This window comes from Dendrobates tinctorius, unplaced genomic scaffold, assembly GCF_039654945.1.
Source record: "Dendrobates tinctorius isolate UK_male_01 unplaced genomic scaffold, ASM3965494v1 ptg000134l, whole genome shotgun sequence".
Lineage (NCBI taxonomy): Eukaryota > Metazoa > Chordata > Amphibia > Anura > Dendrobatidae > Dendrobates > Dendrobates tinctorius.
The window spans coordinates 10,088,977-10,113,631 of NW_027361802.1; the positions used below are offsets into that span (position 1 = coordinate 10,088,977).

Genomic DNA, 24,655 nt, shown 5'->3' on the forward strand with positions numbered 1-24,655 from the left:
AAAACAGTCCTCAGAGTTGGGGAACATTGCCTTGCTGGAGCATCCCCAGATCATCGCCAATCCTCCACCAAATTTTACAGAGGGTGCAAGACATTGTGGCTTGTAGGCCTCTCCAGGTCTCCGTCTAACCATTAGACAACCAGGTGTTGGGCAAAGCTAAAAATTAGACTCATTAGAGAAGATTACCTTACTCCAGTCCTCTATGGTCCAATCCTTATGGTCTTTGGCAAACTTCAACCTGGTTCTCCTTTGCTTCTCATTGATGAAAGGCTTTTTTCTACCTTTACATGACTTGAGCCCTGCCTCTAGGAGCCTGTTACAAACTGTTCTTGCTGTGCACTTCACCCCAGCTGCCTTTTGTAGGTCACTTGATGTCATCCTGCGGTTGCTGAGTGACATTCAGATAAGATGACGGTCATCCCGGTCAGTGGAGAGTCGTTTTCACCCTATGCCGGTCTGTAGCTTTGTTGTCCCCAATGTCTGCTGCTTGACCTTGTTGTAATGGATTGCCATCTTAGAAATTTTAAGGATGGAGGCAACATGATGCTCACTCTATCTCTCTGCTAGTAAAGCCAGAATTGAGCCCTTCTTTTCCTCACTCAAGACTTTTCTTTTCAACTCCTTTGGCATGGTTAAAAGTTATTATTTTATTCCTATTACTTTTGGGATATTACTAGCACTTGTTTTGCCTTCCAGTTTGTCCTATTGCATGAGGATTTCCTTCATTAAATAAGATTTGGTTTAGGTGATGACCTAATCAGAAGCACATTAAGTAGAATGAGGTGTACTCTGGTTGGAATTCAACTGACACTGGAATGGAATGGCTGTCAGACATGTAAAGAAGCTGATGGTGCAGTGGTGTCTTAATTTTTGCCAGATATATAATTATAATATATTATAATGTGTCCCATGCATTGTAATCAGGTGTATATACAGTGCGTTGCGAAAGTATTCGGCTCCCTGGAACTTTTCAACCTTTTCCCACATATAATGCTTCAAACATAAAGATACCAAATGTAAATTTTTGGTGAAGAATCAACAACAAGTGGAACAAAATTGTGAAGTTGAACGAAATTTATTGGCTATTTTACATTTTTGTGGAAATGCAAAAACTGAAAAGTGGGGCGTGCAATATTATTCGGCCCTTTTACTTTTTAGTGCAGCAAACTTACTCCAGAAGTTCATTGTGGATCTCTGAATGATCCAATGTTGTCCTAAATGACTAATGATGATAAATATAATCCACCTGTGTGTAATCAAGTCTTTGTATACATGCACCTGCTCTGTGATAGTCTCAGGATTCTGTTTGAAGCACAGAGAGCATCATGAAGACCAAGGAACTCAACAGGCTGGTCCGTGATACAGTTGTGGAGAAGTTTAAAGCCGGATTTGGATACAAAATGATTTCCAAAACATCCCAAGGAGCACTGTGCAAGTGATCATATTGAAATGGAAGGAGTATCATACCACTGCAAATCTACCAAGACCCGGCCGTCCCTCTAAACTTTCATCTCAAACAAGGAGAACACTCTTCAGAGATGCAGCCAAGAGGCCCATGATCACTCTGGATGAACTGCAGAGATCTACAGCTGAGCTGGGACAGTCTGTTCATAGGACAACAATCAGTCGTACACTGCACAAATCTGGCCTTTATGGAAGACTGGCAAGAAGAAAGCCATTTCTCAAAAATATCCATAAAAAGTGTCATTTAAAGTTTGCAAAAAGCCACCTGGGAGACACACCAAACATGTTGAAGAAGGTGCTCTGGTCAGATGAAACAAAAATCAAACTTTTTGACAACAATGCCAAACGATATGTTTAGCGTAAAGGCAACACAGCTCATCACCCTGAACACACCATCCCCAGTGTCAAACATGGTGGTGGCAGCATCATGGTTTGGGCCTGCTTTTCTTCAGCATTGACAGGGAAGATGGTTAAAATTGATGGAAAGATGGATGGAGCCAAATACAGGACCATTCTTGAAGAAAATCTGTTGGAGTCTGCAAAAGACCTGAGACTGGGACAGAGATTTGTCTTCCAACAAGACAATGATCCCAAACATAAAGCAAAATCTACAATGGAATGGTTCACAAATAAACATATCCAGAAGTTAGAATGACCAAGTCAAAGTCCAGACCTGAATCCAATCGAGAATCTGTGGAAAGAGTTGAAAACTGCTTTTCACAAACGATCTCCCTCAAACCTCACAGAGCTCGAGCTGTTTGCCAAGGAAGAATGGGCAAGAATTTCAGTCTCTCGATGTACAAAAAAGTGATAGAGACATACCCCAAGCGACTTGCAGCTGTAATCGCAGCAAAAGGTGGCACAACAAAGTATTAAGTTAAAGGTGCCGAATAATATTGCACGCCCCACTTTTCAGTTTTTGAATTTCCACAAAAATTTAAAATAACCAATATATTTCGTTCAACTTCACAATTGTGTCCCACTTGTTGTTGATTCTTCACCAAAAATTTACTTTTGGTATATTTAGGTTTGAAGCATGATATGTGGGAGAAGGTTGAAAAGTTCCAGGGAGCCGAATACTTTCGCAAGGCACTGTATACTGTACACTCAAGGAGGAGAGGACAATAACCTGCCAGGTGTTAGGAACGGCAGAACGCACTAAATAAAAATAAATAAAGTGCGTTCGCCGCTCGGGGTCCACCGTGCAGTAGGTGTTACACCGCTGCTAGGTAATGACAGACGAGCAATATGGCGGCATAATGCGCACGGGTTCAACTTCACCCGAAGTGCGCGAACCGTGCTCTGTTCACACACAGGCGCCACAACATAAACATACAAAAACGCTGAGCATGTTAGTGTCACAGGAGCAGGACCCAAGGCAGAGGAGCTGCGTCCGTCTAGACCTACTGTGTGTGTGGCGTCGCTACTGCGGACGCCAAGCAAGGCTGCAACTGCAGCGCGGCGTAGGACACAGCCGCTAGTCGACAAAGCTAGGAAGCAGGCGCAATGTCGGACGCTAGAGTAGAGGTGCGGTGTGCACAGTGGCCTAAGGCTTGCCACTAACTGGCGCTGACTGCTGCACTAATTCCCTATCCACATGCATAATATCAGAGGGAAGGGGTTTCAATGAGTCAGTCACCAGAGTCATACATCCGTCACCATTCACACATTTAGCTTGAAAAGTCTATACTAGCGCATGGCCGAACGGTCATGCATGCTTTTTATAGCCATGCGGGACCTTCCAGATCTCTGAGATGGACCAATGAGATCTGGAGCAGGACCTGGGCACATGACTCCCGATCTCCAATGGGAGATCGTCTCGTGAGCATGCCCAGTAGGAGCACAGAGAAACTTAGTCTCTGGAGCGGTCTGCTGCAAAGTAATCTTCTCTGCAGTAGATAGACAGCAGGAGACCGCAGAATGTGAGGCTCTGGATTCCTGCAGAGCAGACGCAGAAACCTGACGCCTAACACCAGGTAGTGAAAGCAGCCGTGGCCTCATCCATCAATCATCAATAAATTTAGTGATTGTCCTGACGATTAGGGGCAGCGAAGTGCTGATACCTGACAAACGTTTCTCCAGAAAGTGACACTAAGTGAAATGTGTAATGTTTTCTGTGTATTTCCTTGTAGGCAGACTGGACTTCCAGATAGTGGATTTGGAGCTGTTTTGCCACATTATAATAAACATCACAACAAAATGTAAGTAATTAAAATGTAAGATAAATAATTAAAAGCATTTTCCTTCTATACCTTTTTATTAACTCCATTGGCTTGCTGTTGATAAAATGAATTAAATCGGTTATACTCAAAAGCCGCTCTTCCGGCGCCAGCTCTTCTCTGCTGCTCTGTTTTTTTGACAGGCTGCCGATGTAACATCACAACTACAGCACACTTGACTGCTGCAGCCAGTTACTAATCATGAAGGCCTGTACCATCTATATCACATGAATGGCTGTAGAGATCACGTGTACTGTAGTTGTGACATCACATGGGTGAATATACCTGATTTTGTTGACTTTTATAGTTTTAAATGGGAAAAAAAATGTTGACACTTTAAAAAAAAAAAAATATATTGGAAAAACTAAAGTGCAAAAACAAAATAATGGCAGCTGTGGGAACGGGTTAAAGGTCTAAATTTCCTTCTACCTTATAATAGCTTGATTACTTTTACAATGTGTATGATCACATTAACCTCAATGACACATTCACTGGGCTAATGTCTGCTAACTTAGTGAAAATGTAGGTTTCGTACTGAGGTAGCTAAATGGTCTGTCAGAATAAGGATTAGCGGCTTAGAACAGCTACAGATGAAGGTTGCTTGATTGTTAACCCCTTAACTAGAGATGAGCTATCTCAAAACTTAAAAAGTTCTGTGTTCGTACCCGAGAGTTAGTGTCAGTTGCTAAGCACCGAACACAGACTTCTCCCGAAAATCCGTTGCAATGTTCGGAGGTCGTTCTGGTTAAAGTTCAGGTGCAGTTCTGGTAATCAAACCAAGTTTTGGAACAAACCTCGGGTGAGGTACCAGAACCTGAACTTCCACGGGTCTGCTCATCCCTACTCTTTCCGCAGTGTCAAGCGCATGTACCATACCATAATTTCCATAATAATAATTTCCATAATAATTCCATAATTTCCATAATAATACCATAATTTCCCTCGGGATCAATAAAGTGTATCGTATCGTATGTGTGTGATGGTGTGCAGAGAGGGCGCATGAGCTGAACTCATTCCATACCAGGCAGATATATATATATATATATATATATATTTAATAGCTGGAATCTGTCTCCAACAGCTGCGACCAGAGCAGAGTTTTGGTTGTGAATGTTAACCATTTAAAGGGAATCTGTCACCACTTTTTTCGCATAGCATGTAAAAATATCATTCAATTCAGTGTCAACTATGCATTATAACAGTACTTTTGATGCCCCTTGACTCCCCACCTTTGATCAATAAATACCTGTCACGTCGCTGTCAGACTCAGGGCCTGCTGTTCCGGCTTCGGCCACTAGGAGGCGCCGGACTGGCACGTCGCCGCCAGACTCAGGGCCTGCTGTTCTGGCTCCGGCCACTAGGAGGTGCCGGACTGACACTTTGCCGCCAGACTCGGGGCCTGCTGTTCCAGTCTCGGTCACTAGGAGGCGCCGGGCCGTCACGTCGCCGTCAGACTCGTGGATGGCTGTTCCTGCCTTGACCACTGGGAGGCGCCATGGTTTGCCTCAGGGTGAGGGTGGTGACAGAGAAGAGGCCCCTGTGCAGGCATCTGGTGGCTGCAGGCTCCGCCCCTCTGTCAATCATGTAGGGCTTACAGCATGTCCGTCTGGCCTGGTCCTGGGGGCGGTCCTGGTTACATCATCGGTCTGGGAACCTGTGAGGGATGACCTGATCCCTCAAATACCTTGGGACTGGTCTTGCAAGCTGCCGGATATATTCTTGGTTCCCCTGCGTGCTACTGTGTAATTTGCTATAGTTAAACTCTGACCTTAGCCTGGATTTCTGACCATTCTATTTGCATATTCATTAATCCTCTCCTGTGTGATACTGACTGCTGAGCTGTGTATCTAATCCTATGCTGTGTGATACTGACTGCTGAGCTGTGTATCTAATCCTATCCTGTCTGATACTGACTGCCTGATTAGATATACAAAAAACATATACTTTATATAAATACTAGCTGAAGAGCCCGGCGTTGCCCGGGCATAGTAACCAACTGTGGTTAGTTATAACAAATTATAATGATTATATTGCGCATAAAAACATTTCACATTATATATTCAACACTACAGATTTGCAACACAAATTAACTAAATGATTACCCAAGTATTGATAGTATATTATTTTCAAGTCATTCAAGAGCCTTTTGATAAACAACATGTGTATCTGTGTATCTAACCCTATCCTGTGTGATAATGTCTGCTGAGCTGTGTGCCTAATCCTCTCCTGTGTGATACTTTCTGCTGAGCTGTGTATCTAATCCTATCCTGTGTGATACCATTTGCTGAGCAGTGTATCTAACCCTATCCTGTGTGATACTGACTGCTGAGCCGTGTATCTAACCCTATCCTGTGTGATACTGACTGCTCAGCCATGTATCTAATCCTATTCTGTGTGATACTGTCTGCTGAGCCGTGTATCTAATCCTATTCTGTGTGATACTGACTGCAGAGCCGTGTATCTATTCCTATCCTGTGTGATACTGACTGCTGAGCCATGTGTCTAATCCTCTCCTGTGTGATACTGACTGCTGAGCTGTGTATCTAATCCTATCCTGTGTGATACTGACTGCTGAGCCGTGCATCTAATCCTATCCAGTGTGATACTGGGCTCCCCCTGCAGTCTGTGTCAGAGGGTGGTCTGTGTTGGCACGGTAATAAATTGTGTTATTTCCAGCTTTACACAAGGATGATAACACCATAGAAATGATAAGAATAATAGGCAAAATTGTTTGGTGAATTGGAACGCGCAGGGTTAAAATTTCGCCTCTCAACATCCCGATGCTCTCGGGGTCCAGACTTGTGACTGTGCAAAATTTTGTGGCTGTAGCTGCGACGGTGCAGATGCCAATCCGGGACATACATACATACATACACACACACACACACACACATTAAGCTTTATATATTAGATGTAAGTGAGATATATAATCAGTGTTTTGTGTGTGTAGCTTACTGTAGACAAAAACAAAAGGGGCTTACTGTACATGGTTTTTTTTTAGTTAATAAATTCCTTTAGGAAATAAAAAAGACGTGGGATCCCCCATGTCCTTTGAAAAACCGGCAATTCATCTGCCGTGTATAGTAAAATCACAGCAGGACCCGACAGAATAGAATAGATAGAATAGATATATACATATAGAATAGATAGATATAAAGATGTCAGTCACATATACAATTAGTACAGTGTGTGTGCAGGTTACTGTACCTGTATTTAATTAATAAATGATTATTTTTTTGAAAAAAATGGCATGGGCTCACGCGTAATTTTCCAAACCAGCAGAGGGAAAGCCGACGGCTGGGGGCAGATGATTATAGCCTGGAAAGGGGGTAATACCCATGGAGCCTTCCTGACTACTATTAACCCCTTTCTGCCATATGACGTACTATCCCGTCCATGTGCCCTGGGACTTCATTCGCAAGGACGGGATAGTACGTCATAGCGATCAGCGGCGCTCACGGGGGGAGCGCCGCTGATCGCGGCCGGGTGTCAGCTGATTATCACAGCTGATACCTGGCACTATGTGTCAGGGGCGGTCACGGACTGCCCCCGACACATTAACCCCTGGCACACTGCGATCAAACATGATCACAGTGTACCGGGGGCATACGAGAGAAGCGCGCAGGGAGGGGGTTCCCTCCGTGCTTCCCTGCGACCCCCAGAGCGACGCGATGTCAGCGATCTGACATCTTATAGTGATGTCCCGCCGGGACAATATAATAAAGTAAAAAAAAAAAAAAAGTGTAAAAATAATTTATAAAAAGATCGCTAAATTAAAAAAAAAAATATTCCCCAATAAATTCATTTTTATGGAAATAAAAAAAACCCAAAACAATAAAAGTACACATATTTAGTATCGCCGTGTCCGTAACAACCCGCCCCATAAAACTGTCCCACTAGTTAACCCCTTAAAAAAAAGCAAAAAACAATTCTTTATCATCATACCGCCGAACAAAAAGTGCAATAACGCGCGATCAAAAAGACAGATATAAATAACCATGGTACCGCTGAACACGTAATCTTGTTCCGCAAAAAACGAGCTGTCATACAGCGTTATCAGCTAAAAAGTTAAAAAGTTATAGCTCGCAGAATAAAGCGATGCAAAAATAATTATTTTTTATATAAAATTGTTTTCATTGCATAAAAGCGCCAAAACATTAAAAAAAAACATAAATGAGGTATCGCTGTAACCGTACTGACCCGAAGAAGAAAGCCGCTTTATCAATTTTACCACACGCGGAACGGTGTAAACGCCCCCCCACCCCAAAAAAAATTAATGAAATGCTGGTTTTTGTTCATTCTGCGCCCTAAAAATCGGAATAAAAAGCGATCAAAACATGTCACGTGCCCGAAAATGGTACCAATAAAAACGACAACTCATTCCGCAAAAAATAAGACCTCACTTGACTCAGTGGGTCAAATATGGAAAAATTATAGCTCTGATAATGTGGTGATGCAAAAACTATTTTTACAATAAAAAGCGTCTTTTAGCGTGTGACAGCTGCCAAACAAAAACCCGCTATAAATAGTAAATCAAACCCCCATTTACCACCCCCTTGGTTAGGGAAAAATAATTAAATAAAAAAGTGTATTTATTTCCATTTTCCCATTAGGGTTAGGGCTAGGGTTGGGGCTGACATTAGGGTTAGGGGTGTGTTGGGGTTAGGGTTGGAGTTAGAATTGGGGGGTTTCCACTGTTTAGGCACATCAGGGGCTTTCCAAACGCGACATGGCGTCCGAACTCAATTCCAGCCAAAAAAGTCAAATGGCGCTGCTTCCCTTCCGAGCTCTGCCTTACGCCCAAATAGTTGTTTACACCCACACATGGTGTATCAGCGTACTCAGGACAAATTGCACAATAACTTTTGGGGTCCTGTTACCTTTGGGAAAATAAAAATTGGGGATGAAAAGATCATTTTTATGGAAAAAATATGATTTTTTAATTGTACAGCTGTACGGAAAAAAATATGATTTGTTTTATTTTTATGACTCTACGTTATAAACTTCTGTGAAGCACTTGGGGGTTCAAAGTTCTCACCACATATCTAGATAAGTTCCTTTAGGGGTCTAGTTTCCAAAATGGGGTCACTTGTGGGGGGTTTCCACTGTTTAGGCACATCAGGGGCTCTCCAAACTTGACATGGCGTCCGATCTGAATTCCAGCCAATTTTTCATTGAAAAAGTCAAACGGCGCTCCTTCCCTTCTGAGCTCTGCCATACACCGAAACAGTGGTTCCCCCCACATATCAGGTATCAGCGTACTCAGGACAAATTACACAATAACTTTTGCAGTCCAATTTCTCCTGTTACCCTTGGAAAAATAAAAAAAATTGGACCTGAAGTAATTTTTTTGTGAAAAAAAAGTTAAATGTTCATTATTTGGGGGATGGTGCTTGCCTTCAGGAGAGACAAGACGTGGCTGCTGAGAGCTCCAAGAAAATTAAAAAACACCCGGAATTACACAAGCCCACGGCTTGGATTTGTCCCCTGGAGCTGATTGGAACACAGCCTGCATCCTTGGAGGAAGAAATAAAGGTTAAATTGTCATCCCCAGCTGCCCCTGTCTGAGCGGTTAGAGGACCAAGGGGACACAACTATAATAGTACAGGCGCCATCTTGCCATCTCTGAAAACTGAGGACCACTGCGGACTACTGCCGGGAGTTTTAACAGGAGAGGTATTGTCTGATAGAAGCGCTGGGCTTCTCCTTGTCTCTCCCCTCACCCACTCTGTCTGGCCCCTCTGACACATACTGACCTCAGACGCGCTGGGCGCTGCAGGACTTCCCCTGGGGATGGGGTGGCTCCTGGCATTACCGAGGATCAGAGAAACCTGCTTAACTCACCTATTACCATTACGGAAGTCCTGTCAGCCATTTCTACTCTTAAGATTTCTAAGGCACCGGGTCCAGATGGGTTTAGTGGAGAATATTATAAAATCTTAGGACCATGGGTAGGTCCACACCTAGTTGAGTTATTTAATGGAATCATTCCAGATAGATTTAATGAGGCTTATATTATTATGCTTCCTAAGCCTGGGTAAGATCCATTGCAGATGGAGGGATACCGCCCAATCTCACTGCTCAATGCAGATTTTAAACTCTTGACAAAAATATTGGCAACCAGAGTTCAGCAAATTATTCCTGAGTTAATTTCACCACATCAGACGGGGTTTGTACATGGAAAATCGATAACCTATAATATAAGAACAGCAATAGGTACTATATCTAGTTGTAGAGTCAATGCAGGGAACATCCCACTTCGCCAATACTCCTCTAGAGGGGCAGATTTATCCACATATATCTTTAAAGGGAATCTGTCACCCTTTTTTGAGATATCATATAACGATATCATTCAATTGTGTGTCACATAAGGATTCTCTTAGTACTTTTGCTTCCCCCTGACCCCGCACCTTTCATGCATAAATATCTTTTTTATATCGGTTAAGATGTATGTAAACTGCCATGGTACGTTCTGTTGGGCAGGGCTTATTCAACTGCTCCCCCCCTCCCTGTCTTGCTCTACACAAGAAGAAATGTGTAGAGCAAGACAGGGAGGGGGGGAGCAGGTGAATAAGCCCCGCCCAGCGGACCGGACAGCGGCAGTTTACATACATCTGAACCGATATAAAAAAGGTATTTATGCATGAAAGGTGCGTTGTCAGGGGGATGCAAAAGTATGAAGAGAATCCTTATGTGACACACAATTGAATGATATCATTATATGATATCTCAAAAAAGGGGTGACAGATTCCCTTTAATAGCTTTGCTACATCTGACTAATGAAGAACTCCCTGATGAAATTAGAGATCATCCGATACTTTGGCAAACTATTTTGTCCTGGAGAAGAGGGAGGAAATTGTGTAATTTGGGAGGTAGATTGCCACCATTCCAGCCTTTTCTAGGTAACCCACTATTTTTGAAAGGTAAACCGCCTAAAATCTATGAAATTATGGCACAACAGAAGTGTGTTTTTGTGGTGGATTTATTAGACCATAGTTTCTCTACAATCACTTTTGACGAGGCTGTGTCCCGTTATCCTGTATTTGAAGGACGATCGTTCTTATTCCTGCAGGCACATAGTCTGGTTCTTAGGTTTGTGGCCAGAGAGAGAGAACAGGCGATAAATTGGCCACTCTTCTCAGAACGGGTAGGTCTCATTTGGTGTCAACTAGCACCATATATTCCACTCTGCGGAAGGAATGGTCCTGGGATGCTAAAACCTCGGGTCCAGCGAGATGGATAAAGGATAATATGGAGGGGTTGGAGGTTGGAGATATATTAGAAGCTACTGAGACACAAAGGAAAGTTACTCCATATAATAGTTATACCGATATGGCCATATTATTACTACATAGAGCTTATATTATCCCGTATGTTCAATCCAGAATGTCTCCTACAAATTCTTATCAATGTGTTAAATGTGGTTTACATAATATTGACATCTACCATCATACAGTGGGGCAAAAAAGTATTTAGTCAGTCAGCAATAGTGCAAGTTCCACCACTTAAAAAGATGAGAGGCGTCTGTAATTTACATCATAGGTAGACCTCAACTATGGGAGACAAACTGAGAAAAAAAAATCCAGAAAATCACATTGTCTGTTTTTTTTTCATTTTATTTGCATATTATGGTAGAAAATAAGTATTTGGTCAGAAACAAGCAATCAAGATTTCTGGCTCTCACAGACCTGTAACTTCTTCTTTAAGAGTCTCCTCTTTCCTCCACTCATTACCTGTAGTAATGGCACCTGTTTAAACTTGTTATCAGTATAAAAAGACACCTGTGCACACCCTCAAACAGTCTGACTCCAAACTCCACTATGGTGAAGACCAAAGAGCTGTCAAAGGACACCAGAAACAAAATTGTAGCCCTGCACCAGGCTGGGAAGACTGAATCTGCAATAGCCAACCAGCTTGGAGTGAAGAAATCAACTGTGGGAGCAATAATTAGAAAATGGAAGACATACAAGACCACTGATAATCTCCCTCGATCTGGTGCTCCACGCAAAATCCCACCCCGTGGGGTCAGAATGATCACAAGAACGGTGAGCAAAAATCCCAGAACCACGCGGGGGGACCTAGTGAATGAACTGCAGAGAGCTGGGACCAATGTAACAAGGCCTACCATAAGTAACACACTACGCCACCATGGACTCAGATCCTGCAGTGCCAGACGTGTCCCACTGCTTAAGCCTGTACTTGTCCGGGCCCGTCTGAAGTTTGCTAGAGAGCATTTGGATGATCCAGAGGAGTTTTGGGAGAATGTCCTATGGTCTGATGAAACCAAACTGGAACTGTTTGGTAGAAACACAACTTGTCGTGTTTGGAGGAAAAAGAATACTGAGTTGCATCCATCAAACACCATACCTACTGTAAAGCATGGTGGTGGAAACATCATGCTTTGGGGCTGTTTCTCTGCAAAGGGGCCAGGACGACTGATCTGGGTACATGAAAGAATGAATGGGGCCATGTATCGTGAGATTTGGAGTGAAAACCTCCTTCCATCAGCAAGGGCATTGAAGATGAAACGTGGCTGGGTCTTTCAACATGACAATGATCCAAAGCACACCGCCAGGGCAACGAAGGAGTGGCTTCGTAAGAAGCATTTCAAGGTCCTGGAGTGGCCTAGCCAGTCTCCAGATCTCAACCCTATAGAAAACCTTTGGAGGGAGTTGAAAGTCCGTGTTGCCAAGCGAAAAGCCAAAAACATCACTGTTCTAGAGGAGATCTGCATGGAGGAATGGGCCAACATACCAACAACAGTGTGTGGCAACCTAGTGAAGACTTACAGAAAACGTTTGACCTCTGTCATTGCCAACAAAGGATATATCACAAAGTATTCAGATGAAATTTTGTTTCTGACCAAATACTTATTTTCCACCATAATATGCAAATAAAATGAAAAAAAAACAGACAATGTGATTTTCTGGATTTTTTTTTCTCAGTTTGTCTCCCATAGTTGAGGTCTACCTATGATGTAAATTACAGACGCCTCTCATCTTTTTAAGTGGTGGAACTTGCACTATTGCTGACTGACTAAATACTTTTTTGCCCCACTGTATGTGGGGTTGCCCTAAAATTCAAAAGTTATGGCGAGATATTCACTATGAGTTACAGCAATTGAGTGGTTTTGAGTTCCCTCTTACCCCGCAATGGGCTATTTTTAATATTCTAGAGGAGACCCCAAGAGTATTACCAAAGCACACCAAGGCCATGTTAGTGATTTGGGCCTCAGCAGTAAGAAAAAGTATATTACATCAATGGTTAAACTCAAATGTTCCGTCAAAATCATTAATATTGACAAAAATTCATTTTCTGTTTAAAATGGACTGGTTGGAAACCTTGACTAACAAAGAAAGGTTAACAGAGAAGATTTTCACCAGATGGTCATTTCTTATTTCCTCCTTGGGCACAGAGTCTAGGAACAGACTTAGGAAACAATTCGAGAGCACCAGATGGTACTTGCTACAAAGCATTGGAGGACACGCACCAATTTAAGGAATCTTTTTAAATGAAGACATTTGCAGGAAAATTCAAAGTTGGAAAATTGCAAAATTTTCAAAATTTTCGCCAAATTTCCATTTTTTTCACAAATAAACGCAAGTTATATCAATTAAATTTTACCACTAACATGAAGTACAATATGTCACGAGAAAACAATGTCAGAATCACCAGGATCCATTGAAGCATTCCAGAGTTATGACCTCATAAAGGGACAGTGGTCAGAATTGTAAAAATTGGCCCGGTCATGAACGTGCAAACCACCCTTGGGGGTAAAGGGGTTAATATCAGTTCATAGCTGTATACTTAGCCTTTACTGGTTATTAAAAATGGGGGCTTTTGTAGATTGGCTGTGATTTTTTTCCTGTCCGATCTTGATCACAGATGAACACACAATTATAGAAAAACATTGATTTGATTGCAATCCAATTTTTAATCGGTTTGCATTGATCTATTTTATTGCAAGTGGGAAAGAGCCCATATGCTGAAGTTCAAAGGAGACTGAGATTTAAACTATATAGTGTGATACTGTGCTATTGCAGTATGCACTATAACTGATAGGACTATCGCAGTTTAAAGTCCCCCAAGAAGACTAAAAATGAAAGTATAAAAAAAATAAAAGTTCAAAATCACCTCCTTTTTCCTCACTGAAAATAAAGCTAAGAAAAAATAAACATATTTGGTAATGCTACATTCCAAAAAGTCCATTCTATCAAACTATAAAATTAATGAACCCAATCAGTAAATGCCATAATGAGAGAGAAAATCAAAACTCCAGAAATGTGTTGTTGTTTTTTTGGCCACTACAGCCTAAAAAAATGCAGTAAAAGATGATTAAAACATTATATTGCATCAAAAATTGTGTCAATAAAACACCTCATCATGCCAAAAACAAGCAGTTACCCAGCACAATCGATAGAAAAAGAAATGTTACGTGTCTCAAAATATGGCAATACAAACCAAAAATTTATTTTTTTACAAATTTCAGGTTTTTTTTCTCTACTTAAATAAAAAAATCTATACAAGTTTCATATCGCCGTAATCGTACTGAGCAGGGGTGGACATACCGCCTGTGTAGTCAGTGCAACTGCATCAGGTCCTGTTTGCCCTCATGTGTGGCTGGCAGGGAGCGATCCTGCAGGGATGAGGGCAATCTGGCCATGGGACCCCAGAGCCTCGGGCTCCGAGAAACAGGGATGCATCCTCTGCTTCCTGCCCGGTGCTTTTTTCTTTCCTGGTCTTCCTGACACAGTGCGCCAGGCTTGATGACGTCAGCAAGCAGTGCACACCCGTGTCAAAGAGAAAGCTGCCGGCGATGATGATGCTGCTGGGGAACGGACGGAGAGGTGAGTTGCACTGCACATATATATTTTTTAAGCAATACACTGGGGAGAGAACACTGAGAGGTAATGGGGAGAACAGTGATCAAGGTGGGAGAAAACACAGGTGTGGGGAAGGACAATGATGAAATGGTGGGGGAGAGCAATGATGGGGCTGATGGAGAGGACACAGGTTTGGGAAGGACAATGATGAGATGGTAGGGGAGAACAATGATGGGGCTCATGGAGAGGACACTTGTGTGGGGGAGGACAATGATGGGGGTGGAGGGGAGGACAATGTTGGGGGTGGAGGAGAGGACAAAGATGGGGGGTGGGGAAGAGAACAATGATAAATGTTGGGGAGAGGACAATGATGGACATGAGGGAGATGACAATGAAGGGGTATGGGGAATGGGATAGGAGTAAGGGAGGATTATAGTGGACTTATGAACAGGGGGAGGGGGAGGAAGACATTAGATATGGATGTAAAATGAATTGGGTGGTAGAGGAGGGTGCTAAGCCCCCATCTTACAATTCATTATGACACAGGGACTTTAAAGTTATTGGGGAGAGGAGGTGGTAAGCATAGGACACTTTAAAATGAATTAAAAGATGGGAGAACGCGCTGTGTAATGCAGCGGTGTCCATGCTGTGCAGTGATGAGGCAGTGACCCAAGCAAGTACAAAACTAAACGAGTTTAATGTCCAAAAACTCACACAGTGCACGGCACACTGTATCCTCCGGATCGCAGCCGGGAAAACAAAAGACAGTCCGGGACCAGTTGCCGTAAGTGACCGCACTGCCGTGTATTCCGGGGGAGCCAGACCTTTTGGCTCCACTTGGCCCTGTGTTGCCTCACACAGGGAGTGCTCTGGTCAAAAGTAACTTGACCAAGTTCAAACTTACTTTTATTCTGCCTTGTGAGTCACAGGCACACTTTACACTTCTGAGCACATCCTGGGGGACACATAGCGACCCTCACATATGACTCCGGTCACTGCCTCCCATACCGCCCAAGTTCAAATTTGTGGGGTTGAACATTTTTCACTATACAGGGGCACTTGACAGGGCATCCACATTTCCCTGTGATTTCACCGCCCAATGTTCCATTGAGAAACTAAAGCTTTGTAGGGACAGGAACCATCTGGTGACTCAAGCATTCCTCTCTTTTGCGCTTCTGATCCAAACGAGGGGTGAATAGTCTGTTACCAAACAAAACTGACGCCCGAGCAAATAGTAGCGTAGGGACACCAAGGCCCATTTAATCGCCAAGCATTCCTTCTCCACTACGCTATAATTTTTCTCTGCCGGGGTCAGTTTCCTGCTCGAGTAGGTGACTGGATGCTCATCCCCGTTCACCTCTTGTGACAGCACCGCTCTTAGGCCTACCTCCGAGGCATCGGTTTTACAATAAAGGTCTTCTTGAAATCTGGGCTGATGAGGACCGGTTGTCCACACAACACCGACTTCAGGGACTGGAATGCTTCCTCTTGAGGATTCCATCGGACCATCACTGTCTTCTTACCTTTTAGTAGGTCTGTTAGGGGTGCTGATTTCCCCACGAAATTAGGTATAAACCGGCGGTAGTACCCAATGATGCCAAGGAATGCCTTTACCTGTTTGGTACTTAAGGGCTTGGGCCAGTTTTGGATGGCATCGACTTTGTTTACTCGGGGTTTGATCATCCCGCGGCCGATCACATAACCTAAGTACCGAGCTTCCGTGAGCCCTATTGCGCATTTGTTTGGATTTGCTGTTAACCCTGCGATTCTGAGCGACTGTAGCACGGCTTGTACCTGGGACAGGTGGGTCTCCCAGTTGGTACTAAAGATGACTATGTGTCACGTGGACCCGTCCTGTGTGACACGACCCGCAAGTCGATAACTAAAACAACAAGACATGGCACGTGTAACTGTCCTGTGTGACACGACCCGCAGGTCGGTAACTAAAACAAGACACGGGGGAAGGGGAAACAGTTACAACGGTGGGCCCTGCGATAGGGAACGGGGACGTGGAGACCTCCTGCACTTCCCTCAGTCAGTGTCCCTCACACTCCTAACGTTCCCTATACAGGCTCTTAACCTGTCGCCGAGCCGGAACCTGTCACCCTAGCACACCCTACACCTATCCCTTGCTAGGGAGCTGGGTGGTGCAGGCACTGGCCCCACCACTGTACTAATACACACCAGGGAAAAATACAAACATGGATAACACCACTTAGCTTTGCTCTGTTGCTATTGCTCCAAGCAACAGAGTCCACCACCAGAATGCAGCTTTCCTCCAGAATAGCTGCTACTTCTCCAAGCTTTGTCAGAGCTGCAAGGAACACCTCTTTGTAATTCCTTCCTTCACCAGACTTGGTTGGAAATGAGTAATATCACCAACAGTGAGTGAAACCACCTGCTACACCTTTATAGGCAGGACCCAAGGAATCACACCTGCTTCATTATCATGTGCAATAACACTAACCACCACCGGGGGCAAACTAGAACAAAAGACACCACTGTGCAATGACCCTAATAGCCACCGGGGGCAAAACCAACCCTGAGCAAACAGCTCAAAGGAAAAAAAAAGGTTACTTATGCTTTTATCTGTCATAATCCAGCATGGATCATGACAGTATGTCATCTAAATAGGCCGATGCGTATTTCCGATGCGGTTCTAACACTGTGTCCATCAGCCTCTGGAATGTGGCCAGAGCCCCATGTAACCCAAAGGGCAAGACGACATAGTGAAATAGATCCTTTGGCGTGATAAATGTGGTCTTTAGCCAATTCTGTCAGGGGGACCTGCCAGTATCCTTTGGTGAGATCAAGCATGGTGAAGTACTGGGCCTTCCCCAGTGTTTCAATTAGCTCATCCACCCGAGGCATTGGATAGAGGTCAAATTTTGACACCTCATTTAACTTCCGGAAGTCATTACAGAAGCATAACGACCCATCTGGTTTAGGTATTAACACAATGGGGCTAGCCCACTGACTCCGGTACTCTTCAATGACTCCCAATTGAGGCATTTGCTTCACTTCAGCCGCTATGGCTTGCATCCAGGCATCTGGCACTCAGTATGGTTTCATCCGTACCCTTACCTGGGGCTCGGTGACAATGTCATGCTGAATTACCGAGGTTCCCCCCGGCAGCTCTGAGAATACATCTGTATTCTGCTGCACCAAAGCTCGAGCCTCCAGTCGCTGCTGTTTCAGGAGGGCGTCTTTTACTTTTACCTCACACCCGGCTGTGTCCTTGGCTAATGCCAGAGGGACCTCCATTGGTGCTACCGGAGTCGCCTCCGCGACCAAATATTCTCGGTCCTTCCATGCCTTTAGCAGGTTTACATGATACAGTTGCTCGGGTTTCCTTTTTCCAGGTTGGTACACTCTATAATTCACTTCCTCCATTTTCCCCTATATCTCATAAGGCTCTTGCCATGAGCTTACTCTCTGGGGTGGGTAATAGTACCAACACCTGGTCTCCTCCTTTAAAGGTCCTGACTGTGGCCCTTTTATTATACGTGCGGCTCTGAAAGGCCTAGGCATCCAACAGATGCTCCTTTACAATGGGCCTCACGGCCGCAATCCGATCCTGCATATTTGCCACATTATCAGTGACACTTATGTGAAGTGGGCTCCTGTTACCTCATCTGTTTGGCTACATCCAGCAGTCCCATCGGGTGCCTGCCATACAATAGCTGAAATTGGGAGAACCCCGTGGATCCATGCGGTACGTCGCGGATAGCAAACATTAGATAGGGCAATAACATGTCCCAATCTCTCCCATCCTTGGCAACCACGTTTTTGAGCATGGCTTTGAGGGGCTTACTAAACCTCTCCACCAACCTGTCAGAGCACAGGGAGTTGTTGTGAATTCGCTTTCTGGCCTCCCTCTGGTTATTACTGAAGGTAGTGGAGCTGGTCAGATTGACAGAGGGGTTGTGAGTTCTCTTTCTGGGCTCCCTCTGGTGGTTACTGGAGGTAATGGAGTTGATCTGATTAACAGAGGCTTGCCACCTGATAATGAGGACGACGATTGGAGATCTGGGGTTTCAGATTGGGATTTAAGACAGCCGACTCCCTCTATCCCTGCTGGTGATTTCCTTCTTGCCTCCTGAGGTCTGATGTTTCCATCTCAGTCCCTGCATGTTCAGCTAAGTGTTCATTTGCTATTCTGTTTGCATTTGATCTGATTTTGTCTATCACTGTTAGCGTGGGTGTTCAGGAGCCGGAATCTCCAGGAGTGGACCCTCTGGACCGTGGCACTGAGGGGCCCCAGGTGAGCTGCCAGGTGGAACCGACCCCTATACAGGGACCGTTAGGAGCAGGCCCAGGGGTTCAAGTACCACGGTAGCCGATACCGAGAGGGGCGGCTCAGGATGGACTGGAGTAGGACTGTGGGACTGAAGTGTAGATTACAGAACAGAGCTGGAACACAGGAGACAGGAGTGGAGTAAGACTGTAGACTGGAATGTGGAGGGACTGAAGTGTAGATGACAGGACAGAGCTGGAACACAGGAGACAGAAATGGAGTAAGACAGTAGACTGGAACGTGGAGGGATGGCTAGAGCAGGAACACAGGAGACAGGATTAGAGGAGGATGGAAGGACTGGAGCAGGATGCAACAGGAACACCGGAGGCAGGACTGGAGTAGGACGGCAAGACTGGAGCAGGATGGAACAGGAACACCGGAGGCAGGACTGGAGTAGGACGGCAGGACTGGAGCAGGATGGAACAGGAACACCGGAGGCAGGACTGGAGTAGGACGGCAGGACTGGAGCAGGACTGAGAATACTGCAGGGAACACGGAAGACAGGCTGCGAGGCTGCTGCAGGAAACACCAAGGACGGCACTGAGAGGCTGCAGAGAGCACAGGAGGAAGCAGGGCCCAGTTTGAAAGGTAACACAACGATCAGGCGCCTCCCTCAGGTGGAGGTGGCCTGATATGGCCCCGTCTGGTCTGCCATTGGTCCGAAGGTGCTTCCGGGTCAGGGTACAGCCGTAGCACAAGAAACAGAAGGGAGGCGCGGCCGCGGCCTATGGCGCATGCGCATTGCATGCAGAGATGGCGTCGGCCGCGAGCCTGTCAGAGGTGACCGCCATGGCCGTCGGGTGGTGAGAGGCTGCGGCGTGGGAGCGGAGGCCGGGTGAATATGCAGAGACGGCATGGGAGCGGAGGCCAGGTGAGTATGTCAGAGCGGTGTAACAGTACCCCCTCTCCTAAGCCGCCCTCCCCGGAGATTAGCAAGAAATCTCTTGATACGGTGAGCATTGATATTCTCCCGAGGTTCCCAGGATCTCTCCTCAGGACCTAAGCCCTTCCAATCAGCAAGACAGAATGTCCTACCTCTAACCCTCTTCATAGCGAGAATGTCCTGCACTTCAAAGACATCATCGGCACCCACCGGCTGAGGACCAGGATCAGGCAAGGAATGGAAGCGATTCAGCACCACAGGCTTCAGGAGAGAGACGTGGAAGGTGTTCGGGACCCGGAGCGAAGCAGGCAACCTCAATTTGTAGGCGACCTCATTGATATGTCCAAGAATCTCAAACGGACCGATGTAGCGTGGTCCCAACTTGTAGGAGGGCAGTTTCAACCGGATGAATTTGGAGGAGAGCCAGACTTTGTCCCCGACACGATATGGTGGAGGATCCAATCTCCTTTTGTCGGCATAATTCTTCATCTGATCAGCGGACCTCTTGAGTGACGTATTGGTCTCGGCCCAAATCTTGGAGAATTCAGAGGACAAGGCGTTGGCCGTGGGTACCTCGGAGGCAGGGGTTATCGGAAGGGGAACACCAGGATGTCTGCCAAAGACAATGAAGAACGGAGACTTGGCCGAGGACTCGCCAGCATGGTTGCTATAAGCAAACTCTGGCCAGGGGAGTAAGTTGACCCAATCGTTCTGGTGGGTGTTGGAGAAATGACGTAGGTACCCAGTCAACGTCTAGTTGGTACGCTCTACCTGTCAGTTGGACTGTGGATGGTAGGCCGAGGAGATGTCGAGGGAAACATTCATGAGCTTACAAAGTGATCGCCAGAACTTGGAGGTAAACTGAACCCCTCAGTCAGACACGATGCGTTGAGGTAGTCCATGGAGTCTGAAGATTTGGTGAATGAAAACTTTGGCCAGCTCCGGCGCCGAGGGAAGACCGGGCAGAGGGACGAAGTGAACCATCTTGGAAAAACGATCCACCACCACCAAAATGACTGTGCAGCCCGAAGAGCAGGGTAGGTCGGTGATAAAATCCATGGTGATGTTTTCCCAAGGGAACGCAGGGACGAGCAACGGAAGCAACAAGCCGGATGGAGGTCTTCGTGGCACTTTGTTTTTAGCACAGGATGGACAATCAGCCACAAAGTCGAGTACATCTTGGCGAAGCGTGGGCCACCAGTAGTGACGCATGATAAGGTCAAGGGTCATCTTAGTTCCGTCATGGCCGGCCAGTTTGGAGGAGTGCCCCCATAGGAGGACTTTTCGCTTTAGGTTCTCAGGCACAAGCGTCTTGCCTGGAGGAGGAGCAAGCCAGTTCACTGGAGCCACTGTGATGATCCTAGTGGGATCAATGATATACGAAGGTTCCTTCGTGGTTTCGTGTGGCTGGAAGACTCTGGACAGGGCGTTGGCTTTGGTATTCTTGTTGCCAGGACGGAAGAGGAGCTCGAAGTCAAATCTAAAAATAAGGACCATCTGACCTGACGAGGGTTGAGTCTCTGAGCAGAATGGAGATAGGCCAGATTCTTGTGGTCCGAGAAGATGACAAAGGGATGGGCAGCTCCCTCCAGGAGGTGACGCCATTCCTCCAAGGCCAACTTGATGGTCAGGAGTTCCCGGTCGCTGATTGAGTAGTTACACTCGGATGGAGAAAAGGCCTTCGAGAAGAAGTCACAAGGGTGCAGGCGACCGGAGGCGGATCTCTGGGACAACACTGCCCCAACACCTGTCGATGAAGCATCCACCTCGAGTACAAAAGGTCGATTGCTCTCAGGGCGATGCAGGACCGGTGCCGTGGAGAAATCCTGTTTTAGGGTCAGAAAGGCCTCTTCCGCCTCAGGAGTCTAATCTTTGGGGTAGTCCCTTTACGGGTGAGAGCAGAAATAGGTCTTGTGATCGCGGAGAAGTGGGAGACAAATTGCCGGTAATAATTGGCGAATCCGAGAAAGCGTTGTATCGCCCTTACTCCGACGGAGCAAGGCCATTTGAGAATGGCAGACAACTTCTTGGGATCCATCCTTAGTCCAGCGTCGGAGATAATGTATCCCAGAATCGGCAGAGAGGTCTGTTCGAAGCGACATTTCTCTATCTTCGCATACAGGCGGTTCTCCCGAATATGCTGTAGCACCAGGCGGACACTCTTTCTGTGGGACGAGAGGTCCGGCGAGAAGACAAGGATGTCGTCTAAGTACACGACCACACAGGAGTACAAGAGATCCCGGAAGATCTCATTGACGAACTCTTGAAACACCGCAGGAGCATTGCAGAGACCAAAGGGCATGACCAGGTACTCGTAATGGCCGTCTCGAGTGTTGAAAGCGGTCTTCCACTCGTCACCTGCACGGATACGGACCAGATTATAGGCTCCTCTGAGGTCCAGCTTGGAGAAGACCCGAGCCCCTCTGAGACGGTCAAACAGCTCCGGAATGAGTGGAAGAGGGTACCTGTTCTTGATGGTAATCTCATTCAAGCCCCGATAGTCAATGCACGGCTGTAGAGTTCCGTCCTTCTTTTTGACAAAGAAGAATCCAGCTCCCGCGGGCGAAGAGGATTTCCGTATAAAGCCTTTAGCGAGGTTCTCTCGGACGTACTCGGACATGGCGGTAGTCTCTGCGGGAGACAGAGGGTAGATTCTACCCCTTGGAGGGGTTGAGCCGGGAACAAGTTCAATTGGGCAGTCAAACGGCCGGTGTGGAGGAAGACCCGAAAGGTCTGGAGGGGACCGAGGAGCGGCCGCCAGGTGGACAGGAGTCAGGCAGCGAGCTTGGCACGGGTGCCCCCAGCGGAGTATCTCCCCAGAAGACCAGTCGAGAACAGGCTGATGAGTCGTTAACCATGGAAGGCCGAGTAGAATGGTGTGAAAGAGCTTAGGCAAAACGTAAAAGGCTACCTTCTCTTGGTGTAAGGCTCGGACTTGCAACTCCACTTGTTCAGTGACCAAGGTGACGGTCACCTGTAGCGGTTTGCCATCCACTGCGGCAATCTGGATAGGGTTAGAGAGAGTAACCACATGAATTTGGTATTTGTCCACCCCTTCAGGTCGAATGAAGTTACCTGCTGAGCCCGAATCCACATAGGCCACCTCGGACCCACGTCTCTCCCCTGAAACCAAAAGCACAGACATCGTAAGAGGTTGAGAGGGATCATCATCACCTAGGGAGGCCTCTCTTACCTGACCTATGTGGAGAAGTTTCCCTGTCTCTTAGGACAGGTGCAGACATAGTGTGACGAATCACTGCAATAGAGGCACAGACCTTGTGCCTGCCTCTCTCCCTGATGCAACTCGGCCGACTTTAGGCGATCTATCTGCATGGATTCAACCGAGGAGGGAGAAGAGGACCCGGCCGAACAGGGACTGGCAGAACGGGTGAAAAGGGGAACTGGCCTGGTGGACCTCCTGTCTCTCGCTGACTCCCGAGCGCGCTCCTGGAAGCGTAGGTCAATGCGGGTAGCCAGCGAGATAAGGTCCTCTAAGGTGGACGGGGTATCTTGACCCGCGAGTTCATCTTTTATTCTGCCTGAAAGACCGCGCCAGAATGCCCCTACCAAAGCCGCGTTATTCCAGCCGAGCTTGGAGGAGAAAACGAATAGTGTACTGTCTGACCGTGAGAGAACCCTGATGTAAGTTAAAGAGTGACTCAGTGAGAGAGGCTCATCGAAGACTCTGCGAAAAGTATCCAGGAAAACCGGGAGACTCGAGACTACAGGGTCATCACGTTCCCAAAGGGGATTCAACCAAGACAGGGCCTCCCCCTCCAGATGGGACATGATGAAGGCCACCTTGGCCCGGTCAGAGGGATATTGCTGCAGCAACCATTCAGAGTGGAGGCTACACTGATTTAAAAACCCCCTACAGAGCTTGGGATCCCCGGTGAAGCGAGGCGGTTTGGCGAGGCGGGGCGTCGGAAGAGCTGTAAACGCGGAGGGAAGAGTCGGGGCTGCAGTGGCAGCCTGGAAGGCCGACAAGCGACTGTCAAAGGAGGCCATGTAAGACAAAATGTGGGCTTGAGTATCTTGTTGCTGACCCAGCTCCTGTTGGAGACTGGCCAGTTGAGTGCATTTCCAGGATCGGCCACCTACAGGGCCGACAAACGGGTGTCCATAGACTTCATGACTGACATAATGTGTCCCTGATTCTCCCGCAGGAAGAGCAACTCTTTCTGAGTAGCAGTGGTAGTACCGGCAGAGTCCATGGCCTGATCGTACTGTTAGCGTGGGTGGTCAGGAGCCGGAATCTCCACGAGTGTACCCTCTGGACCGTGGCACCGAGGGGCCCCGGGCGAGCTGCCAGATGGAACCGACCCCTGTACAGGGACCGTTAGGAGCAGGCCCAGGGGTTCAAGTACCATGGTAGCCGGTACCGAGCGGGGCGGCTCAGGATGGACTGGAGTAGGACTGTGGGACTGAAATGTAGATGACAGAACAGAGCTAGAACACAGGAGACAGGAGTGCAGTAAGACTGTAGACTGGAACGTGGAGGGATTGAAGTGTAGATGACAGGACAGAGCTGGAACACAGGAGACAGAAATGGAGTAAGACAGTAGACTGGAACGTGAAGGGATGGCTAGAGCAGGAACACAGGAGACAGGATTAGAGGAGGACGGGAGGATTGGAGCAGGATGGAACTGGAACCCCGGTGGCAGGACTGGAGTAGGACGGAAGGACTGGAGCAGGATGGAACAGGAACACCGGAGGCAGGACTGGAGTAGGACGGAAGGACTGGAGCAGGATGGAACAGGAACACCGGAGGCAGGACTGGAGTAGGACAGCAGGACTGGAGCAGGATGGAACAGGAACACCAGAGGCAGGACTGGAGTAGGACGGCAGGACTGGAGCAGGATGGAACAGGAACACTGGAGGCAGGACTGGAGTAGGATGGCAGGACTGGAGCAGGGCTGAGAATACTGCAGGGAACACGGAAGACAGGCTGCGAGGCTGCTGCAGGAAA

The 24,655-nt window shown here is 46.6% G+C and overlaps 1 protein-coding gene across 2 annotated transcripts in view; it reads left to right on the forward strand.

The window, feature by feature from the left end:
- Nucleotides 1-24,655, forward strand: part of CFAP95 (cilia and flagella associated protein 95) — a 156,546-nt gene that overhangs the window by 83,891 nt on the left and 48,000 nt on the right. For both annotated transcript variants that reach the window (XM_073543720.1, XM_073543721.1), the window contains exon 4: nucleotides 3,597-3,665. In XM_073543720.1, the coding sequence (XP_073399821.1) occupies nucleotides 3,597-3,665 (69 nt within the window). The remainder of the gene's footprint in view (nucleotides 1-3,596; nucleotides 3,666-24,655) is intronic.